The sequence below is a fragment of the Stegostoma tigrinum genome, chromosome 26 (assembly GCF_030684315.1).
Source record: "Stegostoma tigrinum isolate sSteTig4 chromosome 26, sSteTig4.hap1, whole genome shotgun sequence".
Taxonomy (NCBI): Eukaryota; Metazoa; Chordata; class Chondrichthyes; order Orectolobiformes; family Stegostomatidae; genus Stegostoma; species Stegostoma tigrinum.
In genome coordinates this window covers 7,632,188-7,659,719 of record NC_081379.1, presented here as the reverse complement: position 1 = coordinate 7,659,719, position 27,532 = coordinate 7,632,188, and the positions used below count along the sequence as shown (strand labels likewise).

Here is a 27,532-nt window from a genome sequence, read left to right as displayed (position 1 = left end):
TTTTCAAATCTATCCCATTCATTAAAAATTTGTGTTTCTGGCTCAGATGTCACGTAATGATATGGGAATATGGCCAGATGTAACAACAGGATCCTTATCAGCAGACTTGGAGTCATGTAACTTACTCAAGGGACTGATACCCACCACCCAGTTCCAATGCTCCTGACTTCACACTTCCAAATCTGTCATATTATTATATGTACCAGGCTCAGTTTTGCTTCTCAACCCATGTCCTACACTTCAGCAAGGGAGACCTACAGTAATCGTTAACACATTTGGAAGTTGTAATACAATTTTTACTTTATAAGTGTATTGTTTGATACAGTTAAAAAGATACAGCATAGTTCATGGAAGTACACAAAATGTACATCACAGACACAGGCCGTTCAGTCCGGCATTGTAAATGATAGCACGCAAGCCTTAATCCACCCCTCTTCAATCTCATCTATCAACATAATCCTCTGTACCCTTCTCCAGTACGTATTTACCTAGTTACCCTTTTTAAAAAAACACTTAAAAAGGTCAGCAATGGAAATGAGACTGGAAAATAAAGAATGGGAAAGGAGACAGTAGATTAATAGAATGGGCATGTTTCATTGGCACTTAATTCTGATTTGAAGACCAATCAGGAATTGGGAGGGAGGGAGGAACTCAAGAAAATTACAATCACCTGGGAAATATTCCCTCTCAAATTGTTGGAAGCACATGTCAATAAGATTCCCACAAAGTCCTTATGGTTTTCACATTATGGGTTTAAAAGAGCTGGCTCCCGAGATATTTGATGCATTAGTTTCAATTATGATATGGAGGTGCTGGTATTGGACTGGGGTGGACAGGAGTTGGAAGTCATACGACACCAAGTCATAGTCCGACAGGTTTATCTGAAATCACAAATTTTTGGAGCATTGCTCCTTCACCAGGTGACTTCACCTGACAAAGGAGCAGTGCTCCAAAAGCTGGTGATTTCACATAAACCTGTCGGACTATCACCCTGTGTCATGTGGCAACTTCTGATTCTGTTTCAATTATTCAAAATTCACATTATTACATTTGATTGGAAAAGGCATTGGAAGCAGTCTTTGAATATTTTTAAGGCAGACGTAAATGGAAACTTGATCAGCAAAGGGGCGAAAGATTATTGGGATTAATCACGAATGTGAAGTTGAGACTAAACTCGGATCACCCATAATTCTTTTGTCTGGCATGAAGTGTTGGACAGCCTACTGCTCCTGACCTTAACCCAAAGGTTTATAAATGTAACTCAACCATTCACTGGAGCTACCCCATGTTGTTGTGAATTCCATACTGCAATCACACTGTGTACAGAAGCTTCTATTTAACTGCCTATTGGGTTTATTAGTGGTCACCTAAGATACATGACCCCTAGTTCCAAAATTGCTCACAATGTGTTTTTTTTTCAAAAAAGTAGTGCATCCAGTTACAAATTCAACATGAACAAAAGATAGTTCTTCTAAAGATCTTACTTATCTACCAAGCCAGACAAGAACTTGTCAGCAACCCTTCGAATCCTCTTGTGAATGTGGTTGAAATTCACCAACAGGAATTGGGCATGTTTCTCCAGTTCTTCCTCATTTTCTTTCGTTTTGGGCTGAAGGGGGTAGAACCAAGGCGTCTTTGTAAAGATTTGTCAATATAGATTCTTGAAAAATGCTTGAAAAGGTTAAGTTAAAGACAACTGGTTAGACCAAAGTACATCCGTACCTTATCTGCCATAACAGAGAGGAAAACATCAAACACCTTATCAGCTACTGCAACCACACATTGCATCATTCCTGCAAGAAGGCAAAAAGCACACAAATATATTAAATCTCTTACAGATACTTGAAGAAGACTAATTTTTAAGCTATGAGGAATACTTTGGGACTAAATTGAGTCACTGCTTCAAAGAGCTAGCAGAGGCAGGAAGGGTTGAGTTGGTCCCCTTGCTATTAGTTTCTATGATTTAATGAAACTAAATTTTGAATATGTATATTTGCTCAGGGTGCTTTATTGCCCATGCAGTACTTTTCAAGTGTAACTAGCATTGTAATGGAGGAAAGATCGTTAGTAGAGCTTGATTAAAGAGATTGACTGGCAGTGAAGAAAATCCAGCCCAGGAAAAGCTGCCTAATAGGTGTTAGGACTGTCAGATACTAAATTTTGATTCTGCAAGCAGACAAATAGTGAGTTATGTGGAATCTGAGAAATGACTTTTCATCAGAAGCAATTCCACGACTTCAATCCTCCAGTAGAGCAACCAGTTCACAAGTGTTTGAACTGTAAAGGTCAGGGAAAGGGGATTTTCAAAATCAGGAAATGCAGCAGGAAGTTTAAAGGGGAGAAATTGATCGAGAGAATGTATGCTTTTATATTAAGGGCCCACAAAAGTGAGCATCTATACAACTATTTTTTATTTTTATAATGGTACTCAACCAAAGTGTGGATATCAGTTGATATGTTTTCCTCTCATAGAAGTCACATAAGCTAGTTGTGTCTGCTGCGCAATGAAGCTGCTTGAAGTGGGGGGAATAGATCGAAACAAATTCCATCTCATCTAATGTTAACTCAGTCCGCTTAAAGAGGGACTGACAGAGTATGGAGAACATGGTGATCTGAAGCAGATTACAAAACAGGTTCATTGTTGCATTTTCAGATCCTAGTATTATGCTTGTAGACACAGGACAGTGGGAGTCAGCTGTTGTAAGGACCAGATACTAAGAGAAGCTATTGGCAACACTAAAATGGAGCACAAATCTACAGCAAAACTGAACTTTCAATCGTCCCCTACAAAAGCAAAATAAATAAAACAAAATAATATGCAAAGTAGTGTGAATGCTAGAAATCTGAAATAAAAACAAAGAAAGCTGGAAAAACATTCAAGAGGTCAGGCAACATTTGTGGTGAGACAATAACCACTGGAACTTGGAACTCTGTCTCCACAGATCTTAGTTGATATGTTTACCTGCTTTATCCTTCTGAATAGCTTTGTCTTCCAAATATCGAAACATGACTTGAAAACGGTCCTGGTCTGTAGAGCGGGATACCCTGTAAACACAATCTAGTTTACTAACAGTCATTCTATGCAGCTTAACTGCAGAAATGGGTTCATGCATTTTACATGATAAAGTTTCTTATACCTCATATACTCCAAACGGTATACAGACAGCAGATAGGTAGACATTGCAAAATCCAATTTGTTAATGAGAGCAGAGACTTCTGGAGGAGGATCCAGGAGGTTTATGATGGTGCTTCTCAATTCATTCAGTTCAGCCTAACAATGATAAATAATAAAAAATAATATCATTTAATACTAATTTAGTTGGTAATTTAAAGAGATGCCAGCAGATTTACAATGAAAAAGGACAGTAGAATACATACTTATTAAAAATCATTGTTGGACATGCTCCATAGTATTCCAACTGCCTAACACTTATTTTCTTCACTTTTGAGCATCCAAAGAGCATTGCACCCCGGTATTGACCTCCTACAATCTCATCCATCAGGGAGAAGATACAGAAACATGAACACACGCATGAGCTAGTTCAGAAACTGCTTCTTCCCAGCTGTTATCAGTCTGATAAATTGATTTGCTACCCTCAAATAATGTTGATCTCACTAACATTGATCTCACCTGTGCAATGTAACCTGTATGCTTCTGTCTAAGTCTTTTTTATCTGTATTTCCGCTGCTTACTATGATTTGCCTGTGCTGCTCGTAAACAAAGCTGCTCACTGTGTTTCGGTACAAGAAACAATAAATAAATCAAACCATGTAGACCTTGCTATGCAGAATTGACTGGTCATTTCCTAGATAACAAGTGTCCAGGGTCCACACTTCAAAAAGTACCTTATTGTCTGTAAAGCATGTTGGAATGCCCTGAGATCATCAAAAAGGCACACACACAAACATGAGCTCTTATTTCTTTTAATGAGTTTCTGGGTTTCTTTTTGCATTTTCATGGATGTTAGTTGCAATGCAACTTCAGTTTCTCATCAAGAGGATTAAAGTAGTTTTTCAGCCTCTTCTTTCCCACCACATGTAACATATCTACCCAGATTGGCTGCTGCCCTTCACATTGACCTTGGCTGGCGGCAACTAAAAGATGTGGTTACTTGTCTGCCAAATTTCACTTTCTTCCCTTGTGGCACAAAAGGCAGGGCTTCCTGGATCACTTAGCCAGCAGCTGAGCCAAGAATGAAAATTTGACAGAGTGAATTTTCATCCTATGCAGCCATCAAGTACAGGAGTACATACTGACACTGGATCACCATGTCCAAGACTAGTGAATATTTTGTTTCAAAACAAAAACGTGGTGTTCTTACCGGAGAAACCGTGTCATTCTTCAGGGCAGAGTTATACTGCAGCTCCGAACGTAATGGCTCTCCTCCAGGAAAGGTTAGCAGCGGAGACTTGGTGGCTATTTCACACACTCCCTCATACCACTCCTCTGGCCAAAGGCCTGCAGGAATGAAGAAACATGTCATTATCAATTGAAAGTATCAAATTTAGTGAAAAGAACCTAGGGCGATGTCACAAAAACCCTAAAATTGAGGTATGACAGCTTCCATCATTAAACAATATGACAGAGTGCTATTTGTCAGCACTGCACAGAAAGAAACTGGATAACATGTGAAAGGATTAACACACACTGTCAAATCTTATAAAGAACAAATAAAAAAGAAAATTACAGCACAGGAACAGGCCCTTCAGCCCTCCAAGCCTGCACCAATCCAGGTCCTCTATCTAAACCTGTCACCTATTTTCCAAGGATCTGTATCCCTCTGCTCCCTGCCCATTCATGTATCTGTCTAGATACATCTTAAATGATTCTATCATGCCCGCCTCTACAACTTCCGCTGGCAACGCATTCCAGGCGCCCACCACCCCCTGTATAAAAGAACTTTCCACGCAAATCTTCCTTAAACTTTTCCTCTCTCACCTTGAAATCGTGACCCCTAGTAATTGAGACCCCCGCTCTGGCAAAAAGCTTCTTGCTATCCACCCTGTCTATACCTCTCATGATTTTGTAGACCTCAATCAGGTTCCCCCCCAAACTCCACCTTTCTAATGAAAATAATCCTAATCTACTCAACCTCTCTTAGTACCTAGTGCCCTCCATACCAGGCAACATCCTGGTGAACCTCCTCTGCACCCTCTCCAAAGCATCCACATCCTTTTGGTAATGTGGTGACCAGAACTATACACAGTATTCCAAAATGTGGTCAAACCAAAGTCCTATAACAACTGTAGCATGACCTGCCAACTCTTGTACTCGGTACCCCGTCCGATGAAGGAAAGCATGCCGTACGCCTTCTTGACCACTCTATCCACCTGCTGTGCCACCTTCAGGTACAATGGACCTGAACACCCAGATCCCTCTGTGCATCAATTTTCCTCAGGGCTTTTCCATTCACTGCATAGCTCACTCTTGAATTGGATCTTCCAAAATGCATCACCTCGCATTTGCCTGGATTGAACTCAGTCTGCCATTTCTCCGTCCAACTCTCCAATATATCTATATTCTGCTGCATTCTCCGACAGTCCCCATTCACCATCTGCTATTCCACCAATCTTAGCGTCGTCTGCAAACTTATTAATCAGACCATCTACATCTTCCTCCAAATCAGTAATGATTCATTATTTGTAATTCAGATATATGTTTTTGAAAAGAATCATTTAATTCTTCCCTCATCACTGGCGCTATCTTCGATGGGCAAATTCTGCATGCATGCAGGAAAATAACCAACCACTAGGTAAAGTTTATTTGTATGTACTTTAAAAGGTTTAAATTAGCTTTGAGGAAGTGTAATGCCTTTAGCTAACAGGGTGAGTTAAAAGATGTGCAAGTAAAGTTGCCACAATCCTACTGGACCATGGGGATGTTCTCTCATTAGATAAGGATGACAGGTGGTGGTTTAACCTGAGGGTCACCATTACTCAGTCAGGGGGAAGAGGTTTAGGAAGAGTCTTGTTTATCATAACATCTGCTGGTGCAGAAATAAAACTCATGCATCACTCTGCATCAGTAACCAGCCATCCAGTAACCTGAGCCAAGCCGTATTCGCCAGTAATTTTTGGAAACTCCCATGACAAATAAGGTTCTGGCTGTACAAGCTTGAAGAGATTTCCAAATTATTTGTTCAAATTTACTTCCAGATATTTATCATGGACTCAATGAACATTTAAAAGAATTGCATGTTTGCTGTAATATAGCAGGTTTCATGAAGTAATTTGACTGATTCAAGGAAGGAAAAGAAAGGAGAATGACAAGATGAAAAGGAGACAACAAAAAAGGGGTGCGGTGAAATGAAAATCTATTACATTGATAAGGGATTTATACATTTTATAAAAAGCAAAAGAACTACAGATGCTGCAAAACAGAAGCAAAAACAGTAATTGCTGGAAAAGCTTAGCAGGTCTGGTAGCATCCATGAGGAGAAAGCAGAGTTATTGTTTCGGGTCCAGTGACCCTTCCTCAGAACTGGTGGTAGCTAGGAAAATGTTGGTTTATATGCAGAAGACAGGGTCAGGGTAAGGAGTAAGAAGTAAACGATAGGTGGAGATAAAGCCCAAAAGAGAGGGAAGAACAGTTGGATGGACTGGTTACACATTTTATAAGTTCAACAACTAAATTCCACATACATTAACTAAGTTCACAAGTACACAGCAATAATAAATGACAAGTGACTTATCATTGCTCCAGTCCCTGAGAAACAATTCCACAACTTAGAAATGTTCACTGATGATTGTGCAATGGTCAGCCCCATTCACAGCTCCCTCAAGCAAACCAAGTGCATATGCAGCCAGATCTGGGCAATATCCAGACTGCAGTTGTTACGCACCACTTATCAGCTGTGTCATACGATGACAATCGGCAGTGCCATCACTGTATCCCCAATATCAACACCCTGTTGACTAGAAACTGAACTGGATCAGCAATTTAAACGCTATGGTCACAACAGCAGGTCAGACACAGGGAATTCTGTGGTGTGTCACTTGTTTCCTGACTCTTCAAAACCTGTTCTCAAGTCAGGCGAGTGATTGAATATTCTCCACTAGCCTGGATGGCTTAGCTGGTCTCTTGTCAACTGGTGAATACTTAAGGAAGATGACTGCACCATCTTTAGAGTTAAAATGGATTGATTTTAACGTTTACCTCAAAACTTTGGAAAAATGTTGATAATCTTGTAAAAAGCAAAACCTGCGATTTCTCACACTGACTTAACCAACTTTTCAAATGTCACTCATTAAAATTATGAATCTGATCAAAAATTTTTATGTGTTTTTGCGGTGCAGTGGTGTTAAGCCGTGCCTACAGCCAGTCTCACGTGCAACTAATCTGTGCTGCTGAGCTTCACTAGCAGCCAGCTGGAGGCAATCCTCGCTCAAGAAACTCGAAATTTTCACCACTGGGATCCCTTTACAGCTTTGCGGAGATTTATTCCGTTAGCTGCAAGCACAAATCCAGGCAGTTGCTTTTTGACTTTCACCAAAACTACAGTCTTCATAACAACCATGTTACAGCACAGCATGTTATCGTTCTCTCGGGTACCTGAGCCTTCCACAGCAAAGCCCATTACGACCGAGTAGAGCCAGAAGTCTCGGAACAGCTTCTGAAGCCTGGGTTTCGCATCTTTGATCGGAGGGAGCCGTCTTGTCAGCTGCAAAACAGAAATCACATAACCAGAAGTTCCAACAAACACACTTGTCTCAACACACATCATTATGAAATCTTCAGTGAGGAGGTTTGCAACTAGTCTGGAGAGAAGGGAAATTATAAATAAGTACAAGTCTAAGTCTATCTGTGCTCCCCTTTCTCTCATACTAGGAAAGAATCCAATTGGGTGGTCTTTAATTCGCTTCCAACAGCTACTGAACAAGTATCAAAGTTTAAACCATGTCCACACCTAAGGCCATAAGAGACATAGGAGCATACGTAGAAGTCTGCTTTATCATTCCATGAGATCATGGCTGTGTGTTGCACAACAGAGAGAGCTAGAGGTGCAGGTACATAATTCTTTGAAGTTTGTGTCACATATAGACAGGATGATTAAAAAGGCATTTGGCACGCTTGCCTTCATTGCTCAGTCCTTTGAGTCTAGGAGTTGGGAAGTCAAGTTGAGATTGTACAGGACATTGGTGAGGCCTCTCCTGGAGTACTGTGCCCAATTCTGGTTGCCCCGTTACAGAAAAGATATTATCAAGCTGGAGAGGGTTCAGAAGAGATTTTCCAGTATGTTTTCAAATACATGAAAGGCAATTTTTTTTTAAACTCAGAGGATGGTTCACGAATGGAACAAGCTTTCTGAGGAAGCGGTACAATTACAACGTTTAAAAGACATTTGGATAAATACATGAACAGGAAAAGTTTGGAAGATTTGTGCCACGAGAAGACAGAAGGCACTAGCTTAGTTTGGAACTATGTTTGGCATAGACTGATTGGTCCAAAAGGTCTGTTTTCATGCTAAATGACTCAATGACTGTGACTCTAACTCCGCTTTTGCCTGCTTTATCTGCTAACCCTTGATTCTCTTACTGATTAAAACTTGCTGATCTCAAACTGGAATATGCTTAACCAGATAGCTCACACAGCTCTGTGGTAAAGAATTCCACAGATTAAATACACTCTCTAATAAGAAAAAAAATGTTCCTCATTTGTTTTAAGTGGGCAACATCTTATTCTGAGATTATGCCCTCTGGTCCTAGATTGTCTCGCATGGCAAAACAACTTGGCCACATCTACCCTGTCAAGCTCCTTAAGAAACTTGTGTTTCAGCTAGGTCTCTTCTCATTCTTCTAAATTCCATGGAGTTCAGGCCGAAACTATTCAATCACTCCTCATTAGAAAATCTCTGCATATCCTGAATCAACCTAGTGAATCTTCCATGGAATGTTTCCAATACCAGTAATTTTTTTTAAAATAAGGTTAGGGGAGCAGAATTCCAGCTGTGGAGGTCTGACTTGTGCCTTTTTAGTTTTAGCAAACTCCTCCCATTCTTATACTCCATTCCCTTTGAAATGAAAGCCAATGTTCCATTCACCTGCCCGATCATCTATAGAATTTGGATTTCCAAGAATCCGCAAATCCATCTAGGTTGCAGATTCCAGCAGTCTTTCCCTACTTAAATAGTACTTAGTTTCTCTATTCTTCCTGGCGAAGTGCAAAACTTCACATTTCCATCATGATAGCTCATTTGCCGAGTATTTCCCCACTCAACTGTCTACATTTCTCTGTAGATTGTGTGCCATTGCCATCACATACTTTTGCAACATCTGTAAACTTGGTCATAGTACATTTAGTTCTGTAATCCAAACCATTAATACACACTATAAATATCTTTTCCCCTCAAACCGATTCCTGTGCCACTCCACTCATTAAAGGTTGCCATCTGAAAATGTCCACCCTTTCCCAAATTACTATCTTCTACGTGAGTGATAACTTACCCGAGGCCTTTATATGTTACAGCCATTTGTTTCCTTTGTCTATTCTGCTTGTGACCTCTTCAAGAACTGCAATAAGCTTTGCAGGAATGATTTCCCCTTCATGAAGTTATTCTGGTTCTGCTTGATGATAGTATGCGTGTACAACTGTTCTGCTATTGCACCCTTTGTAATCAACTCCAATGCCTTCCCAATGAGATATTAAGCTAACTAGCCGATATCTACCTGTTTTGTGCCTCCATTCCTTTTTGAATGATGTTGAAACGTTGGCAGTTTTCAACTCTTCTGGGAATTTTCCAGAGCCTAAGGGTTCCTAGAAGTTTATGACCAGTATATCCACCATTTCTACAGCTACTATCTTTAAAATCACAGGATGCAACCCCTCAGGTCCAGAGGACACACTAGTCTTTAGCCTAAGTAGTTTCCCTAGTACTTTTTTCACTTGCATGCAGCAAGTGTTTACTTACCCACCCACTTTTGCCCCTTGAATATTTATCATTTTTGGAACACTCAATGTCTCCACCATGAAGACCGATGCAAAATATTATTCATCTCTTTCAACTTAGCCATTTTTGTTCCCAGCTTCATTCCCTAGTACTTTCGTTTTGGCTTCTCTTTGCCTTCTTCTGCATTTTAAAAAAACTCTTACTGCCCATTTTTGTCATATTAGCTGGCCCTCAATTTATCTGCTCACCTTTTTCTGATCATCTTGGAAAACTTCCCCAACGTTCTGACTTTTCATTAATCTTTGTCACATCTGAAATGGTACCTCATTTTGAATTTGGAAAAAGGGTGAAGGTTCCACTTAAATCAAAGACTTGGATCTTCCCCATCTTCAGACTAAACTTGAAAGCAGGAATTTTCAGGAGGGAAATCTACGGTCTACAAAAAGTAACCATGTCGGACAGTTCTTCAGGCACTAAAGCAGCTGATTATCAGAAAAGCTGTTGGCCGCCAAGCTAGAAAGTCCCACTCACCTGGATGTGCTGGCCAATCAGAGGCCAGCACATCTAAACCGGCAGGACCATGCCAGAGGTAAAGGTAGCTGCCCAGGATGGTGCATCAACATGGGGAAAGGCAAGTGCTGTTTTAGTAAATGGGGTGGTGGGCTGGTTTCTCAGATGGATATGAAATCTACCCTATTTCTATATCCCATGTTGTAAGCCTTCTCTGGTTCTAGAGGTTTCACTTTACTTCCCTACTGGACATTATTAGCTTTTTTTAAAAATGACCCCCAATTTTGAATTTCCCCCACAACTGGAAACATTTTCTCAACAAGTACCCCATCAAATCATCTCAGAATTGTGAAGACCTCCATTTGGTCACTCAAAAGTCTTCTCTTTACTGTATCCTTTACTGAGTGAGCACGAGCAATTTTGGTTCAAGCTATAGGAGGTGGAGCTGTGGCAAGAGGAACAAACGTGGCAGAAGTAGTACAGTCAAAAGAACTGTGATCAATGGTCAATTTATCATGCCTTCCCTCCCAACAGCAAGCAGGGATCACATTGGGCAGACTGAAACAAAGTTGACTGAGTTGACAGGATTGTTCATGCAGGGAGTCAAAAATATCTTTGGTGTAAACATCTTTTCGATCAATCTGCCCACTTATCTATGTGCCAGGTCTGCCTTCCTGCACATAACTGGGTCAGACACATTAAAGTTGTATTCCTATTGTTGATTAATCCACTGCTACTTCTGTAGCTTGAAGAAAATCTACTCTCCAAGAGAATTTTTCAGTTGTCTCTGATCGTTATCTTCAATGCTTTCTTCCTCCTCATGTTCAAACCTTGCTGTTATCATTTGCAAATCTACCACACCCACACAATTTGGTTCTCTACTCGTCCCCTTTGCCTTATTTACTTCTCACCATTTAAACTTGTCACTGTTCAATCTCTCTCGGCATCCAATTTATCACAAACTTCCTAATTGATCTTCTTATCCTCAACCCCTGCCTCGGCTCTTGGTTGAGGCCTGTTAAATCTCCAATTTTGTAAGATCATTGACCTGGAATATTAACCCTGTTTACCTCCCAATAGTTACTCAGTAGTTTCACCATTTCCTGCTTACATTAAAATCAATGGAATCCTTAGCAGAAAAAAAAACCATTTCTGAACCAGTCTAACAGTTTGCTTTCAACCTAATGGGTGCTCAGACTATGACTGGCAAATCAATTAATTACGTAATTAGTGTACTGTATCTTTAACCTAGCACTATGAAGTCGGACTGGAATAATTTAGAATGATTTTGTTGTAGTGTTTGAAGCTCATGGAACGTTACTACCCAAGCAGCTACATCTACTGTGATGTAAAGCTAACCATCAATATAATTTGTTTTTGTTGGGCAGACTCCAAAGTAAATATAAACATATTGGCAGTCACTTTAAAGCTGCTTTACATACAAGGTTGGTAGAAAACATTTGACAGACTATAGCCTTGAAACAAATGACAGGCAGTTAACCCTGTAATTGAATTAGAACATCATTATGAGGTTAAATGTCTTCGATAACTTTTTTTTCCCCTGAAACCCACTGCCTTCCAGCTGTTTGCCAAATGACCAAGAGGAGCAAGTATTGATTAGCTTTTGAACTGCAGGGTACCTCACAATTGAGGTCAATCTGTCTTCACCCAACATCCCAGTGCAGAATCTTCCAGTAGGGGTTACAGAAGCACACAGGAGCAGCAATCACTCCAGAACTTCAAATTCCTAGATTAAAAAATGAGCCTGAGGCCAACATTCAGCCAGGTTAAATTGCAGAAATGTGTTCAGTGAAAAATGCACACCAGGATATATGTACAGCAACTCAAAATTGATTGGAGTATTCTTGCCCAATGGGAATATTACATGTCCTAAAGTGTTTGATTTTAGCTTGTCTGCTTTCTCATTGATCAATGCACTGAGGACATTAGGTCAGATCTTTGAGCACAGCTTTTGAAAAACACAACCTTTTGATTTCAACAGCACAAGCCTGCTCTCCTACATCGTCCTACAGGTAAGCCTATTTGAACATTATAAGTTAAGGCCAATTGATTCAGATTACTAACTCACATGTCAGAAGTGGTGATAATTTATTGAGGAGTTTGTGTATTTTACTAGAAATGAACATTTCCATTTTACAGCAAGGATTAATTCTGAAAAGTGCTCTTTTGGGCATAAGAATGATATCAAATCCTTTTAATATTCATGAGCAGAAACAGATTCTGAAAAAGTGCACATGGAACAATTTTTTTAAAAATTGTTTCATTTATGCAATAGGATTTTAAAAAGAAATTAACAAAATTTTCAATCTTCCTTTGGGGTGACAGGGTATGTGGAACAGAAATAGCATACCTTTGTTTTGTATATTCTAAAAACCATTCTCAGGGGTTGTTCACAAATCATCCTCCAATAAATTAATATTCGTGGCATTTAGAAAAAATATTCCTTTCCAAGTGGAGGTGGAAAAAAAATGATTTTCAAAACTGCTTTGAAAATTACTTCATCTTTTACAGTGCACGCCATGTACGAGGCAAGGTAGCAGCTGGGGAACACATTCTCATGCACTACCCTCATGCAACCATGCCAAGCTATGTTTAACTTAACTGTGCCTTTATGGTTATAAAGGCAAAGAGAACTGGATATCCTTGGTTGCAGGACAAACAGATTTTGTGGGAAATAAAGCTTCCAAGATAAACTCTGCCTCTTAAAAACAAATACTTTAAAAACTCAGGCTCCTCGCTTCAAAAGAAACAACATCAGAAATGAATAACTTCTCCGTTCTCTTTCAGACCTTCTAAAAAAAATTTTAAAATCTCATTTTTTATTGGTGGGTCCTTATTTGTTACGTTTAATTATTGATAATATTTACAAATTTACAAATGTACTGGAGATAACTCAGCACAAGTGTGTCACAATGTCAGCTGTAGTTGAGGTGATCACAGTCTCAGCCCTGAGTTAGAAGGTTATGGATTTAACTTGCACTGCAGGACTTGAGCATAAAAATCCAACATTCCAATGCAGTACTGAGGGACTTCTGTGCTGAAAAAAAACATGGTTATGATGAGATGTTCAATAGTTCTGTCTATTCTCAGTTGATCATCCCAGATTTCTTTGAACTATTTTGAAGAAAAATCACAGTAGCTATTCCTGATGACCTGATCGATACTTATCCTTCAATTATCACCATAAAACAGGTTATATGGTCATTATCACCATTTGTAGTGGCTTGCTGCATGCAAAATGATTATGGCGTTTCCTGCATTACTGAGATCACAGCTCAGAGATACTTCCAATGTCTACAGTGCTTCAGGATGTCACTTGAAAGGCACTATATAAATGGAAGTCTTTACACACCTCTGTAGACATAAGACTATTAAATATTTAACGACAAAACAAACATTGGAAAAGAAAGTTGGAAGAAAGGGAGAAGATCTCAAAGATAAATGCATGACATGTGCATTCATACAGAACTTTCTACATTCTCAGAAAAATCCCAAAGTACTGAAGAGCTAACCAGTTACCTTTGTAGCAAAGTCACTGTTGTTGTGTAATTAGCTAATTGGGCATAAGAAGAAAGTAAATGTCTACTTAACTGTTCTTTAGAAATGAATGTTGATTAGGACACCATAACAGTCTGCCTTTTTTAAAAAAAACTGAAATCTTTTACATCCACATCAAATAGGGCTGTCGGTTTAATGTCTCATCTGAACGATGGCAATTGCCAGTAAGCACGCAAGGAATGTGCTCTTATATGACGTACTTAAGGAGTCCGAGCAAAACTGGAATCAATGGGAATGAGGGAGAAAACTTACTGCTGCTTGTAATTATACCTGACACAAAAGAAAATGTTTGTGGGTGTTGGCGGTCAGTCATCTCAACTCTACACGAGTTCCTCAGGGCAATGTCCTAGACCAAACAATCTTCAGCTGCTTTATCAATTACATGCCCTTCATCAGGAGGACAGAAGTGGGGATGTTTGCTGATGATTACACAATGTTCAGCACCATTCACTTCTCGGAGATTGAAGCATTCCATATTCAAACGCAACATTTGGACATTATGCAGGCTTCAGCTTAAAAGTGGCATGTATTATTTCCACCTTACGAATGTCAGGCAATGACCGTCTCCAATAAGAGATAATCTAATCACTACCCCTTGACATTTAATGATGCTGTCATCACTTAATCCTTCCACTGTCAACATTCTGGGGCTTCTATTGACCAGAAACTTAATTAGATTGACCACATAAACACATTGGTTATACTAGCAAGTCAGAGGCTAAAAATATTGTAGCAAATAACTCACTTCCTGACTCCCCGCACCCAATCCATCATTTACAAGGTACAAGTCAGGAATGTGATGAAACATTCACGACTTGGAGTAGATGAGTGCAGCTCCAGCAACACTCAAGCTCACACCATTCAGGACAAAGTTGCACACTTGATTGGCACATCCACAAGCATCCATCTCTTCAGCGACCATCGCTCAATGGCAGCAGGGTGTACTATCTGCAAGATGCACTGCAGAAATTCAATGATCCTCAGACAGCACCTTCCAAGCCCACAATCACTTCCATCCCTTAGGACAAGGGCAGTAGACACATGGGAGCACCACCATAGACAAATTCCCATCCAAGCCACTCCATACCCACCTTTATTCAAAATCCTGGAATTCTCTCTTTCACAACATTGTGGGTCTACTTACAACGCATGGACTGTGCCAATTCAAGAAGACGGCTCACTACCACTTTCTTGATGGCAACTACAGATGGGGAATAAACACTCACCCAACTAGTGACACCTATATCCAAATGAATAACTGGACTGGGGTTTGAACCCAAAACCTTGCAAAAACCCACTGTATATCTTCCAGATGTTGCATCTTTGCTGCAAGCATACTGGTGTATAACTTGCAAGCATTTCTAAATAACACCTCTGAAGTTTAAAATTTTAAGATTTCAGATCTTCGTGGTTGGCATTTTGAGCAGATAGGGAAATAAAAAGAGGGCAAGAACATATTTTATTCATATTCAAAACAGTAAAGAGTAAATTAGAGCCCCGTTCTGAAGTGATTTTGTTGGTTTTCAGCTCGAATTTGCACAGGTATCTGTCTGTCTCTCTCAAACCAAATGAAGTTAATTTATTAGAATCTGTATGCCATCAAATTTTATCCTACACACTTTCCAACTCCTAACAGAAAAGTTAAAACAATTAGAGGATTTGTTGCATCTTCAAAATGTAACTTCTTTCCTGATAATTTATTTACTTATCAGTAAAAGGTTCTGAACAGTTTCTCTCACTCAGCTTAACGTTTTCCAAAGTTTATAAAACAAAAACTGTACCATGTGCTCGCCAGGTAACTATTGCATTTTGGTAATCTCTTTGTACACAGAGCAACTTTGTTTTAAGGGAAACACCATCCAAACCTTACTGAGAAAAAGGAGTCTCTTCAAGTAAGTTTAAAGAACAGGTAAGCAAACATTTGGTTAAAAAAGTTCAGTTCAGCTGATGCAATGGTGCTGAAACATGCTTGACATTTAGATGCCTTACACCTGCTCAGGCTGGACTATTCAAAACCAATGTGCCAGAAGTCTCAAATCTAAGCAAAAACGTCAAATATGGGGACAACTTTGAGAGCTGGAGGCCATCATTTTGAACAAAACACTAAAATATACTTCGAACAACATAAAATTGATAAACCTACAATTGCAGTTGTGGCTTTTGTTTTAGAACTTTCCAACATTTTTTGACACAAACTAGTCACATAGAGTCGAGGGCATTTTTTTTTCTAGAAGGTATCTGGAAGTAATGGGCAGGGTGTGGAAGGGACAAAAACAAAGTTGCTAGAAAAGCTCAGCATCTGTAAAGTAAAAGAAAAAGTTAACGTTTCAGGTCCAGTGACCTTTCCTCAGAACTGACAGAACTCAGGGGCTGGAAGGGGATGGTTAATGACAAAGCCCTTGATCTTGGTGCAGTGAGAAGCATGCCAAAGGACTTCTGAACAGGGCATGAATGCAGGCAAGAATTTTCTTATTCTATACATTTTGCTGGTTGGTGTTCTTAGGGAATGTCTTATGATTAGACGCAACTTGCTGCCAGTCTGGTTTGATCAGGATTATCACTGCACATAACCACAATGCTCCTCCGTCCTTTTATGACTGCAGAAAACAAACATTTTTCTTGATTCGTTATAGATCCATAACTGATTATGAATACTATCTTCCAAACAACAATTTTAGAAGCATCATTACAGCAGTTTAAGCTAAAAGATAAACCCTGTGATCATTCAGATGAATCAGACCAGAATTCGACCATATGGTCTAACGTCCAAAGTTAATTAACTCTCACAAAGCTTTGACATATTTTACCACTATCTATAAATAAGTCAAAGCAGATACAGTCTTCATAAAAAAGTCAAATAATAGGTACAGTCGCTATAATCCCACGGAACCATAGGGCTGCTCTCTCATTTGAGAGAGAGAGAACTAGTGCTGGTTGAACCACACCTCAGGTGAGGGGACAGCTCAAGAAGTTGGGGCCTTATGCTGACCACAGATGGTACGTGGCTGTGCATGACAAACCAGCCATGCAACCGACTGAGCTAGCCAATCTCCATGTTTATTAATAACTGATGAAACAGTTCATTGCTACACGTGATGTTGGACTTGAATGCAGGTCTTCACAAGAAGCCCCATGAGCAGCACTGTCAGCAGTTATGAAAGTCTTAAAGTCAATCTGCCTATAAACAGGGTAAGTATGGCATAAAATATGCCATGTCTGTGTTTCTGACTAAATGACCCCACTGTCAGTGGAATCTCAGTAGTGTGGGCAGGGTAAAACCAGAGACCAAATATTTAAGCTTCCCCCTTAATAACATGGGTTAGGATTCCATCAGGGTTCCCAGCATCAACGACACAAGTTGAGGTGGAGGCTTGTCGGAAGATTTGGGCCACCTGTTTAAAAATCATTTTTATTATTTTACTGCAAGTCTCATTTCTCCCATTTGGCTCCAACAGAAGCAAATCTCCGCAAAATGAAGCTCACATTCCTTATTCTGAGTGCCTACATTGTGCCTACGTTTTGTGGAGTTAAGCCTTTAGACAAACACTTCTCTGTCACAGCAACAGACAAACCGCCGAGCCCTCAAACCGGTCTGGACAGTGAGGATCCAGACTTGGAAAGTATTCAAATGCAATTCCATAAAGATAACACCTTAACACAAGATCTCCTTCCAGAAGAGGAGGAAGACGACGACGAATACCTGGACTTTGATGCTCTTTTGGCGAAGGAGGATGATGATTATATTGATGTGATTGATGAGATAGAAGATGTGCCAGAAATAGACACAGATCTTGAACCCTCAGATCCAGCGGCCAAACGAGCCAAGCTACTTAAGCTATTCCGCGGCAAAACCAGGATTCAACGCTTGAACACTGTCAATGCAAACTTTGCTTTTGGTCTTTACAGAAGCATCAGGAACGCTGTTGACCAGTCTGATAACATACTGCTAGCTCCTGTTGGCATTTCAATAACCCTGGGCATGGTCTCTTTAGGCGCAAGACATGAAACCCATCAGCAGCTTTTCAATGCACTCGGTTTTGCGGATTTTGTAAACGCAAGTGTAAAATATGACACGATGACGGTTCATAACCTCTTCCACAGGCTAACCCATCGCCTCTTTCGTCATAACTTTGGTTACACTCTCCGGGCTGTCAATAACCTGTTCATACGCCAGGATGCACAGATTCTGAACAACTTCACACAAAACATGAAAACCTACTACTTCGTCGAGCCTTTGTCAACCAACTTTTCAGACCCTGCATTGATCAGCAAATTAAATGAACGCATTTTGAAGATCACCAAAGGACTGATTAAGGATGCCCTAAAAACGATAGATCCACAGACTCTAATCATGATTCTGAACTGCTTCTACTTGAAAGGTAAACTTATTTAGTTACATATTCAGCAATATAGCCAACATTTTTCCAAACACAGTGCACTGTATCGTAACTTCATTCTATTTGGTGGGACAATAAATTTCATCCATTATAATACCATAAATACAAAACATGATTTTATTCAGAAAAGGACAATATACCTAACTTTTCAAGTTGTCAAGCCTAAATCACGTATTTTTAAGATAAACATTTGTGCAGGCAGTCTGTAAGTTACGAATGTCCAACTAATGAGATTCCAAACCAATATTAATTTTAAAGATTCAACATGTGAACGTTTTCTCATATTTACAGGCATCAATTTTATATTGTATGGTATTATACATCAACTTGCATACAAACACCATCAGAACGGAACACATTCACAACCCAGAGACTGACTTCACACCTAAGCAACCACAATCCATCCAAATTTTACATTCACTTCACAAGAATAGTCTTAGAATGCAGCACTGGATGACATGGGAGTGGGTGCAGGATTCAAAGAGGTATAAAAAACTGACAGGTTGCAGTAAGCAGACTTAAATTCTATACATTAAAAAAAGAACATTTTAAAATCTTAAGTTTGCTATCGCATGGATTTTCTTTCAAGTATTTAGAGTTTAATTGACCATAAAATACTATCAACGTCCCTTGGGCACGTTTTTCAAACATTAACTTTTAGAAAAAAAAAATTTAAAACTTCATTTTAACTCAAAATAATTTGCTGCTCTGTGAAAATATGAAAAGTACAATGAAACTCTAAAATCAGGAATCCTGATCTCAAATGCAGTAATGTAATGTGACCTCTCCCCGCCCAACACAGGAACTTGGGAAACTAAATTTCCGACTGAAAAGACATCCACAGGTTCGTTCTGGGTGAACGAAAAGAAAGTGGTGCGAGTGCCTATGATGCATACAAAGGGAAACTTTTTGGCAGCTGCAGATCGCGAACTAGAGTGCGACATTCTCCAGCTGCCCTACGTGGGAAACATCAGCATGCTGATCGTGGTACCCCGTAAATTCTCTGGCATGAGGACCGTCGAGAAGCAGCTGATGTCTGAAGTGGTGGCGAAGTGGTTAAACAGCATGACTAACAGGTATATTTTGAACGTTCAACCACATATTCACAAGCTAAAATCACTAGCACTTCAGAGAGCTAGACTAAATGCTCTGGGGACATGGGTTCAAAATCTATCTTAGTAGGCAATGGAATTTAGGTTCAATTGAGAAAGATCAGTAAATGAAAGTTAGTTTCATAGTCTCAGCAATGGTCACCATCACTGGTTGTCACATACATCCTTCTAATACACTTGTCCTTCAGGGAAGGAAATCTACAATCCTTACCTGATTTGACCTCCGTGTCTCCAGACCCACAGCAATGTGCTTGGCTCTTCATTGCCCTAATCGTTCAGTTCTAGGCTTATCTGGAATGGGCCACAAATGCTGGCCTTGTCAGCAATGCTAACATCCCATGAAAGAAACAAAAAGTAATAGTGTGCAGTTTAAAATTCCAAGAGATTTCAGAAAACTGTGAACAGTTGTTCACTGACACACAAGACTGAATTCCAAAGAAAAGTCAAACTGAATACAAAACATGAACTCTGTTTCTCTGTCCACAGATGTTCACAAGTCTACTGAGTTTTTCCAGTGCTTCCTGTTCTTATTTGAAATCTCCAGCAACTGCAGTATTTTGCTTCTGCCTTGGCATTAAAAGTGCTACAGAGTTGAAAATGATCTGCAGCACAGCCTCTTTTACAAAGGTAGCTTTTTATTAAGTGATGAAGAGAGGGAGGTAAATATGGTCAGAGAGCAAGGGGGGAGGGGGGAGAGACTGATGGGGGTGAAGGAGAAAGAAGAACGCTCTGGTTAAGAGGGGGAAAATGCTTGCGTGGGATGGAGGAGGACAGCAAGAAGTTCAATGCTTACAGAATTTCGGCAGGTTTAAAAGAAACCGTAATGAATTAAAGCTAGTTACATTACTTGCAGGGATGAATTTGTGTGGCAAGAATAATAAAAAGGTCCTACAAGACAAGCTAACTATTCTGAGAGGCATCGAAACTATGGGACATGTGTACCCCACACGGCCTGGCAATACTGCTCAAAAACCCCAAGAGTCCTGCATAGTGTTTTTTCGAGAGTGTGTGGTGATTTTCATGTGGGCACAGAGTAAAGTCCCCATAGTCCCAGAAAACCAAAGGGCCACGTTCTCTAAAGAGGGGTAACTGGGGGTTTAACCATGCCATGGGTGAGGGAAGAGGTCCAGAAGGTGGGATCTTCAAGATGACCTCAGCTGGCGTGGGAATTGAACTCACGCTGCTGACATCACTCTAGATCACAAATCAGCCATCCAGCCAATTGAGCTAACCTATTTCTCCCCACCCCACCCCAAACTTTAAATATTGTTCAAAGGATGCACTTGCACACAAAGCAATTTAAAGCGTCACAATTAACAAGTTTGTCTTGATGGACAGAAGAACATTCAGATGCTTGTGCATTGATTCTGCAGGAACTGCCGATGCTGGAGTCAGAGATAACACAGCAGACCAGGAGCATCAGAGGAGCAGGAAAGCTGACGTTTCGGGTCAGGACCCTTCTTCAGAAATGTCAGCTTTCCTGCTCCTCTGATGCTGCCTGGCCTGCTGTGTTCCTCCAGCTCCACACTGTGTTATCATCGATTCTGGGATATTTTGTATGAATTTTCTACTCATTAGCTTGTACTGTTTGAACAGAAAAGGTGGATCTTAAGCAATTTTGGAGATTTATCAGGATGGAACCAGTTTGGAAGGATTACAGTGAGATGAAGAGATGACAGAAATTAGGATTAATTATACCTGATGTAATACAGGTTAGCACAGTTGTTCAATTAATTGGAGGTTTGATAAGACCAGAAATATAAAATTTTTTTTGGGAGTTTTTTTGGCAGCAGGGCCAGTGATCACATCAAAAGGTAATTAGCAAAAGGCATTGTTCGGAGAAAACCAGTTGAGACTATCTGAAATGGACTGTCTGATCATCACCTTTTATAGGAAATTAGCCTGCAAAGCAATGGGGAAAAGAAGCAGGGGACAGACACTAAATGTTTGGTTTTGCTGAAGGGCGAATGCCTCCTTCTGTGCTGTGATTCTATATGCCTGAGAAACAGAGGCCTCATTCATTGAAGGAATGCAACTTCAAGGTGATGTGACAAGTGAAGAGAAAAAGTTCTGTTCAGGCAGTTGTATTGCTTGAGATAAATGAGAAAGAAAGGATTAGGAGGCATTAGCTTAAAATATGAGAACAGAATTGAGTTAGATGTTAGAAATTGATTCTAAGAGAGTCAGTGACCTCTGGAGTAGATTACCAAATGTGTGCTACATACGGCAAAAGAATGAATTGGATAAGTTCCAGAAAGTCACAGGTTGCTCAAGTGATAGAAGTCAGGTAATTGGAAGCTGTAATTACGGCCTCCGCTTTTCTAGTCTCCTGGAGTTTACATCCAGCGGTCTTCAAGGGTCACAGTTCAAACTGGAGGCATGATAGAGCTCATGTGGGCTAAGTAGACGCCTGCACATATTTCTTTTGCATAAACCGATGTGGCCACTTGAGTGCCCCATAGCGATTCCCACATATGCCACAAAGAAAAGCTTACTGATCTACCTAAAACCTTTGAGGGCAACTCAGCCATACCAAAACACAAGGTGGTCATTACGTGGCCTAGCCGGAGTAAGATGTAAAAAGGAAAAGGGTAAGAGGTAGTTAGGCACACTCTCAAGACCATGGCACTTGCTGATAATCCCATTCTAAGGAATAACAGGATGGCTGGTCCAAGAGATGGAAAGGAACATTTTTTTTAAAATTCATTCATGGGACGAAGGTGTCAGTGGCAGACCAGCATTTATTGCACATCCCTTGTTGCCCAGAGGGCAGTTATGCGTCACCCATATTGCTGTGGGTCTGGATTCACCTGTAGGCCAGACCAGGATGGCAGTTTCCTTCCTTAAAGGACATCTGCGAACCAGATGGGATTTTCCTGACAATTGACAATGGATTCATGGTCATCATTAGACTCTTAATTCCAGATATTTTATTGAATTCAAATTCTACCATCTGCCATGGTGGGATTCGAACCCTTACACTCAAACCCATGGTCCCTCTCAATTGAGGGGCCACATCTATGCCCCCTTCACATTGCTCCTGGGTTCAAGAGGCAGGCCATTTATTGGGGCAGAGGTAGAGGAGCTTTATCTGCATTTGACTGTGCTGGATATGACCCGACAGAGCTCAGTTACGGTGCCTCTAGTAGGAACAGCCCATCTCCAGCCATATTACCTTTCATTACAACGGGCAGAAAAAATAAACAACAAGTAAAGACTGTAATCGCTCGGAATCACTGATACAAATACAAAGAAACAAATATCTGATTGCTGTAAGATATATCTTTTGAAGTAATATTTTAGTAATTAAAGCACTATAAAAATAAGAGGAAACAAAGGAAGAAAGAATTTTGTCCAAAACTAATTCTGAATACAACTTTAATAAAATGTGAGGCTGGATGAACACAGCAGGCCAAGCAGCATCTCAGGAGCACAAAAGCTTTGCTTGGCCTGCTGTGTTCATCCAGCCTCACATTTTATTATCTTGGAATCTCCAGCATCTGCAGTTCCCATTATCTCTGAATACAACTTTGTTTTTTTTTAAGAACACGAAAAGTGGTGCTTCCCAGATTCGATCTAGAGAAGCAATATGACCTGGTGCCATACCTGAGAGCTTTGGGATTGACATTACCTTTCCAAGCAGATGCAGATTTTACTGGAATATCAACTCAGGAGAATCTGGGCATTAACCTGGTAGGAGTTCCACTGTGCACCCACACACAAACACAAATGCACAGACCAAATATATTGGGCACAGAAATCTAACAAGCTGTAGCAAAAGCAGAAATTGCGGGGGAACTCAGCAGATCTGGCAGTATCCATGAAAAGAAAAACAGCTTTAACGTTGAGTCGAATGACTGAAGAAGTTCTTAAGGGTCACTGGACTTGAAGTGTTAAGAGTTTTCCCTTCACACATGCTGCTAGACCTGCTGAATTTCTCCGGCAACTTCTGATTCTGTTTCGGATTTCCAGTATCCACAGTTGCTTACTTTATTACAGTAGCAAGGTGGGGCTGGGAAAGAAATCGGAATATTCAGCTAATGCCCCCAACTGAGAAGGAAGTGGTGAGCAAAGATTAGTCCGTCTCAATGTGATTTTGTTAAAGCCTGTGAAAAATCAACACCACACGTTTTGCAGCAGAAACAAGCCACATGGATAAAGGATAACGTTAGTTCTTCAGCCTTGTTTTTGGCCACAGCTTGTTCTCCTAACTGATAGATGATTAAAGTTTTAAATCGATGAAGAGATTTACAAATCTAAGGAGGTTCTTAGATTGGAAGTCACCATCTCCAATCCACTTGGTCCCAAAATCTACAGCTAGAAATAATGCTAAACATCTTCACCATCAATTACTTATTATCACAGACAATGCTAAAATGGGCAAAATTACATCTAGTTTCATATTTCAAATGGTAAAACTGGCATCTAAAACCATCCCTTCAAAGCCCTGTTCATATCTCCTTCACATTAGTGAAACTCCCTAGCCTAAATCTCTCTCCTTCTTCAAGGTGCTCCTTCAACACTTATCTGTCCTATTAGCTTCTGGTGCAGTTCAATGTTACATTTTGTTTGGTAATATGTGAAACATTGTGGAAAGTAGTACATAACATTATACCGAACTTTTAACAGAGGAACAAGTCATTTGGCCCAACTAGTTTATTTTTGGTCTCGCCACATTCCATCTAACTGCTCAGTCTTTCCAGATATTGATTCCAATTTTTCTCCTTTGTGCATCCAGTTTCCTTTTGAAAACATCCAAGTTATTTGCCTCAACCATCAAATAGATCCGAATAGTGCGGAGTTCTGATGACTGCAATGATTGTTTTGCTTGTTGGCTTCAGATCTTTTTCCCTTCAAACTGGCAACATCTTAATTCAGTCCCTTGATATCATTTGCAAAATTGCCATTTAATGAAATCAACAGTAAAAGAATAGAAAAGAGACTTATGTTGCTTATGTTTCAATTCTTTCAGTTCAAACACCAAGGATCAATAACAGTGAATGAAGAAGGGACAACGGCAGCATCCATCACAACGGTTGGCTTTATGCCCCTTTCCTTGCAGAATGAATTTTCTGTCAACAAACCCTTCTTATTTCTCATATACGAGCACCGCACTGAATGTCTGCTGTACATGGGGCGAGTGACAAACCCGCTGAATGACTAGTCGCCAACAGGAAAAGAAAGTTACATAACTTCCAATACATAGCCCAAGCTTTTCAGAAATAAAATTAAGTTTTGCATCACGATGTATGAGAATGTAATAACTGTAAGTAAATGAGCATGACTTTGTGGAAGAATATGTCAACACAAATTTTTAAAGGAGAACTAACTCTGTCCGTCAATTTTTCTCTCACTGGATTGTACTTTCACCTATTATTAATGGTGGTTTGAATTTAACAGCTTGTTGTTGCTATTGTATCTCTCTAATATTTTAGAGTTGAACCCCAATACAACAGCTTTAGTATTATGACCTGAGGGAACATTGGATTGTAGGAGTTGTTGAATAGGACAACTATTCTGATGGCTTTGGGTGGACACTCTAGATATCCTTCCTAATATTCAACTCCCAATCAACACAATCAGAAACAGTTGAACATGTTAACCTCAGATTGCTGTTCATTAACCAGTTGCCACATTGAATTCAGGCTGTTTTTACGGAGGCCAAAGACTTCTATTCCTAATAAATTTATAAAATCAAAAGCTTTATTAGAAACAGTTTGCTCAGCATCTTACGCTTGATTTTATCAGGTCAATGACTTGCAAAGTTGCAACAAGGAAATGGAATCTCATCTTCATTACTTGTGTTGGAAGATTAAATATTTACTTCCCACGTAAAAATCTATATCCATCTCTCCAAATAGGTAAGCAATCCAGGCAGTTTTTTTTTAATATTACAGAATTGTACTGCAACTTCCAGTAAACAAACATGCTATTTGTAAAATTAGCAGTTGGATCATTATCCAAAAAGGCAAAACTTGCTGGGCTACAGAGAACATGCAGGAACACAGACCACGTGAATCAATTCATCAGAGGGCCAGCACATGGCTAATGGGTTGAATGGCCTCTTTCTGTGCTGTAATTTTGTTTTACAACTTGTTCAGAATTATAGCATGTTCTACAGCTACAATGAGCATCCATTGCTCTTAACGCTCATCATGACACAAAAGCAAACCAGGCTGACGGATAGGTCCATGTTGTCCTGTGCCGTGTTCGCAGCTGCTTATAAAGATTTATTGATCAGGTCACATTGCATACATCAGTAATGAAGCTGAGACAGAGTTCCTGTAAGCCACTTCAAAATGCAAACTTTGAAGACCATTTCTTATCTCAACTGCATTTCTGTTATCTCAATAATTATGATAATACTCTTCTATGCAAAAAGGTGTTGGTTGTTTTTATTCCACTGATTCAAATTTAAAACCGGAGGAAATATTTATTCCCGAGTTAGCTATGTGATTACTTAAAACGTATCCCAATTTATATGGTAATTCAAATGGATATGTATTTGTTCACATATATACCGTTAAAAGAGGGTCACAGATTTATACAGCACGGAAACAGACTCTTCCATCCAACTCATCCATATCGACCAGGTATCCTAAATTCATCTAGTCCCATTTGCAAGGATTTGGCCATATCCCTCTAAATCCTTTCTATTCAATAGGCCCATACAGATACCTTTTAAATGTTTCAATTGTACCAGCCTCCACCATTTCCTCTGGCACCTCATTCCATGTGTGCACCACCCACTGTGTGAAAAATTTGCCCCTTGGGTCCCTTTTAAATCTTTCCCCTCTCACCTTAAACCTATGCCCTCTAGTTTAGACTTCCCTTGCCTGAGAGAAAGACCTTGGCTATTTAGCCTATCCATGCCCCTCATGATTTTGTAAACCTCTACAAGGTCACCCCTCAACCTCTGACGTTCCAGGGAAAATAGCCCCAGCCTGTTCAGCCTCTCCCTCTAGTTCAATCCCGGCAATATCTTTGTAAAACCTTTCTGCACCCTTTCAAGTTTAACAACATCTTTCCTAAAGCAGGGAACCAGAACTGAATACAGTATTCCAAAAGTGGCTTAACCATTGCTCTGTACAGCCACAATACAACCTCCCAATTCCAATATTGAATGCACTGACCAACAGCCCCCATTCATTACGCAGTTCTATCAAGTACAGATGTCCTACAATACAAAACCTGCACCGTCTTGGATAAAGACTTATGAAAATAAAAGGTACTTACCACTGCTATGACTGGTATAAGAACTCCCAAGTTACCCGCACTACTTGAAGCCTGAAACAAGGAAATACAAATACTATTCAAGAATACTTTCATTATCATATATTGTCACTAATAGCTCACTTTACCATCCATGTTAAATGAGTTAATAGCTGCATATCACAATAATCATGCTGTCTAGGATTTGTTGAAGCTCCACTGAAGTCTCACAGGAAAAGCTAAAATCTCAAAAAAAGTTAAGCTCTGCAGTTAGAAACCTTAGCACACTTACAAAAATTCCCTTTCTTTTGTGCATAATCAGTGTGTTTTATGAAAAGGAACTTATGAATGCTTCTTCCAACCCAGTTCAAAGAGAACATAGAGGTTCTACTGCTGAGCAGTCAACTTGGCTCAGCTACTAGCCACTGACTCAAAATGTCATTAATTTAGGTCCCATGCCATAGACTTGACCATATAATTCGGGACGACACTTCAATGCAATACAGATGGAGGTGCTAGCTTCCAATCTTGCTTTCGAGTGAAATTATTTAAATACCGCAAAGGAGTTCCTTCAACTTTCTGGTCAATATTTATCACTCAACCAACATCACATAAAAGCAGGTTCTGGTCGTGTACCAAAACCGCTCTGCATAGGATTCAGCTATGCACAAATTGCCTGCCACATATATCCATATATTGAGAGAGTAACTGAAATTTCAACAAGTACTCCATTGGTTGTGAGCACTGTGGGATATCCAAAGTTTGTTAAATGCAATATCTTATTTTGCTTTCCACAAGACCTGCATGAAAGAGCTTTCAACATGCAAATAATTCC

At 39.9% G+C, this 27,532-nt stretch overlaps 2 protein-coding genes across 5 annotated transcripts in view; one reads left to right on the top strand and one right to left on the bottom strand.

The window, feature by feature from the left end:
- Nucleotides 1-27,532, bottom strand: part of pi4kab (phosphatidylinositol 4-kinase, catalytic, alpha b) — a 152,600-nt gene that overhangs the window by 79,424 nt on the left and 45,644 nt on the right. For all 3 annotated transcript variants that reach the window (XM_059654937.1, XM_059654935.1, XM_059654936.1), the window contains 7 exons: nt 26,722-26,772; nt 7,553-7,661; nt 4,323-4,459; nt 3,138-3,271; nt 2,963-3,045; nt 1,723-1,793; nt 1,485-1,609 (listed from right to left, as the gene is read on the bottom strand). In XM_059654937.1, coding sequence (XP_059510920.1) covers nt 1,485-1,609; nt 1,723-1,793; nt 2,963-3,045; nt 3,138-3,271; nt 4,323-4,459; nt 7,553-7,661; nt 26,722-26,772 — 710 coding nt within the window. The remainder of the gene's footprint in view (nt 1-1,484; nt 1,610-1,722; nt 1,794-2,962; nt 3,046-3,137; nt 3,272-4,322; nt 4,460-7,552; nt 7,662-26,721; nt 26,773-27,532) is intronic.
- On the top strand, nt 12,302-25,866 carry serpind1 (serpin peptidase inhibitor, clade D (heparin cofactor), member 1). 2 transcript variants are annotated; one of them, XM_048556317.1, is made up of 6 exons: nt 12,302-12,430; nt 15,808-15,868; nt 17,432-18,355; nt 19,176-19,449; nt 23,031-23,178; nt 24,458-25,866. In XM_048556317.1, the coding sequence occupies exons 3-6, from the start codon at nt 17,449-17,451 to the stop codon at nt 24,647-24,649; spliced, it is 1,521 nt and encodes a 506-aa protein (XP_048412274.1). In that variant the 5' UTR covers nt 12,302-12,430; nt 15,808-15,868; nt 17,432-17,448; the 3' UTR covers nt 24,650-25,866. The 2 variants fall into 2 exon arrangements, with proteins under 2 accessions (XP_048412274.1, XP_048412273.1); XM_048556316.1 differs by having other exon boundaries at nt 15,808-15,885.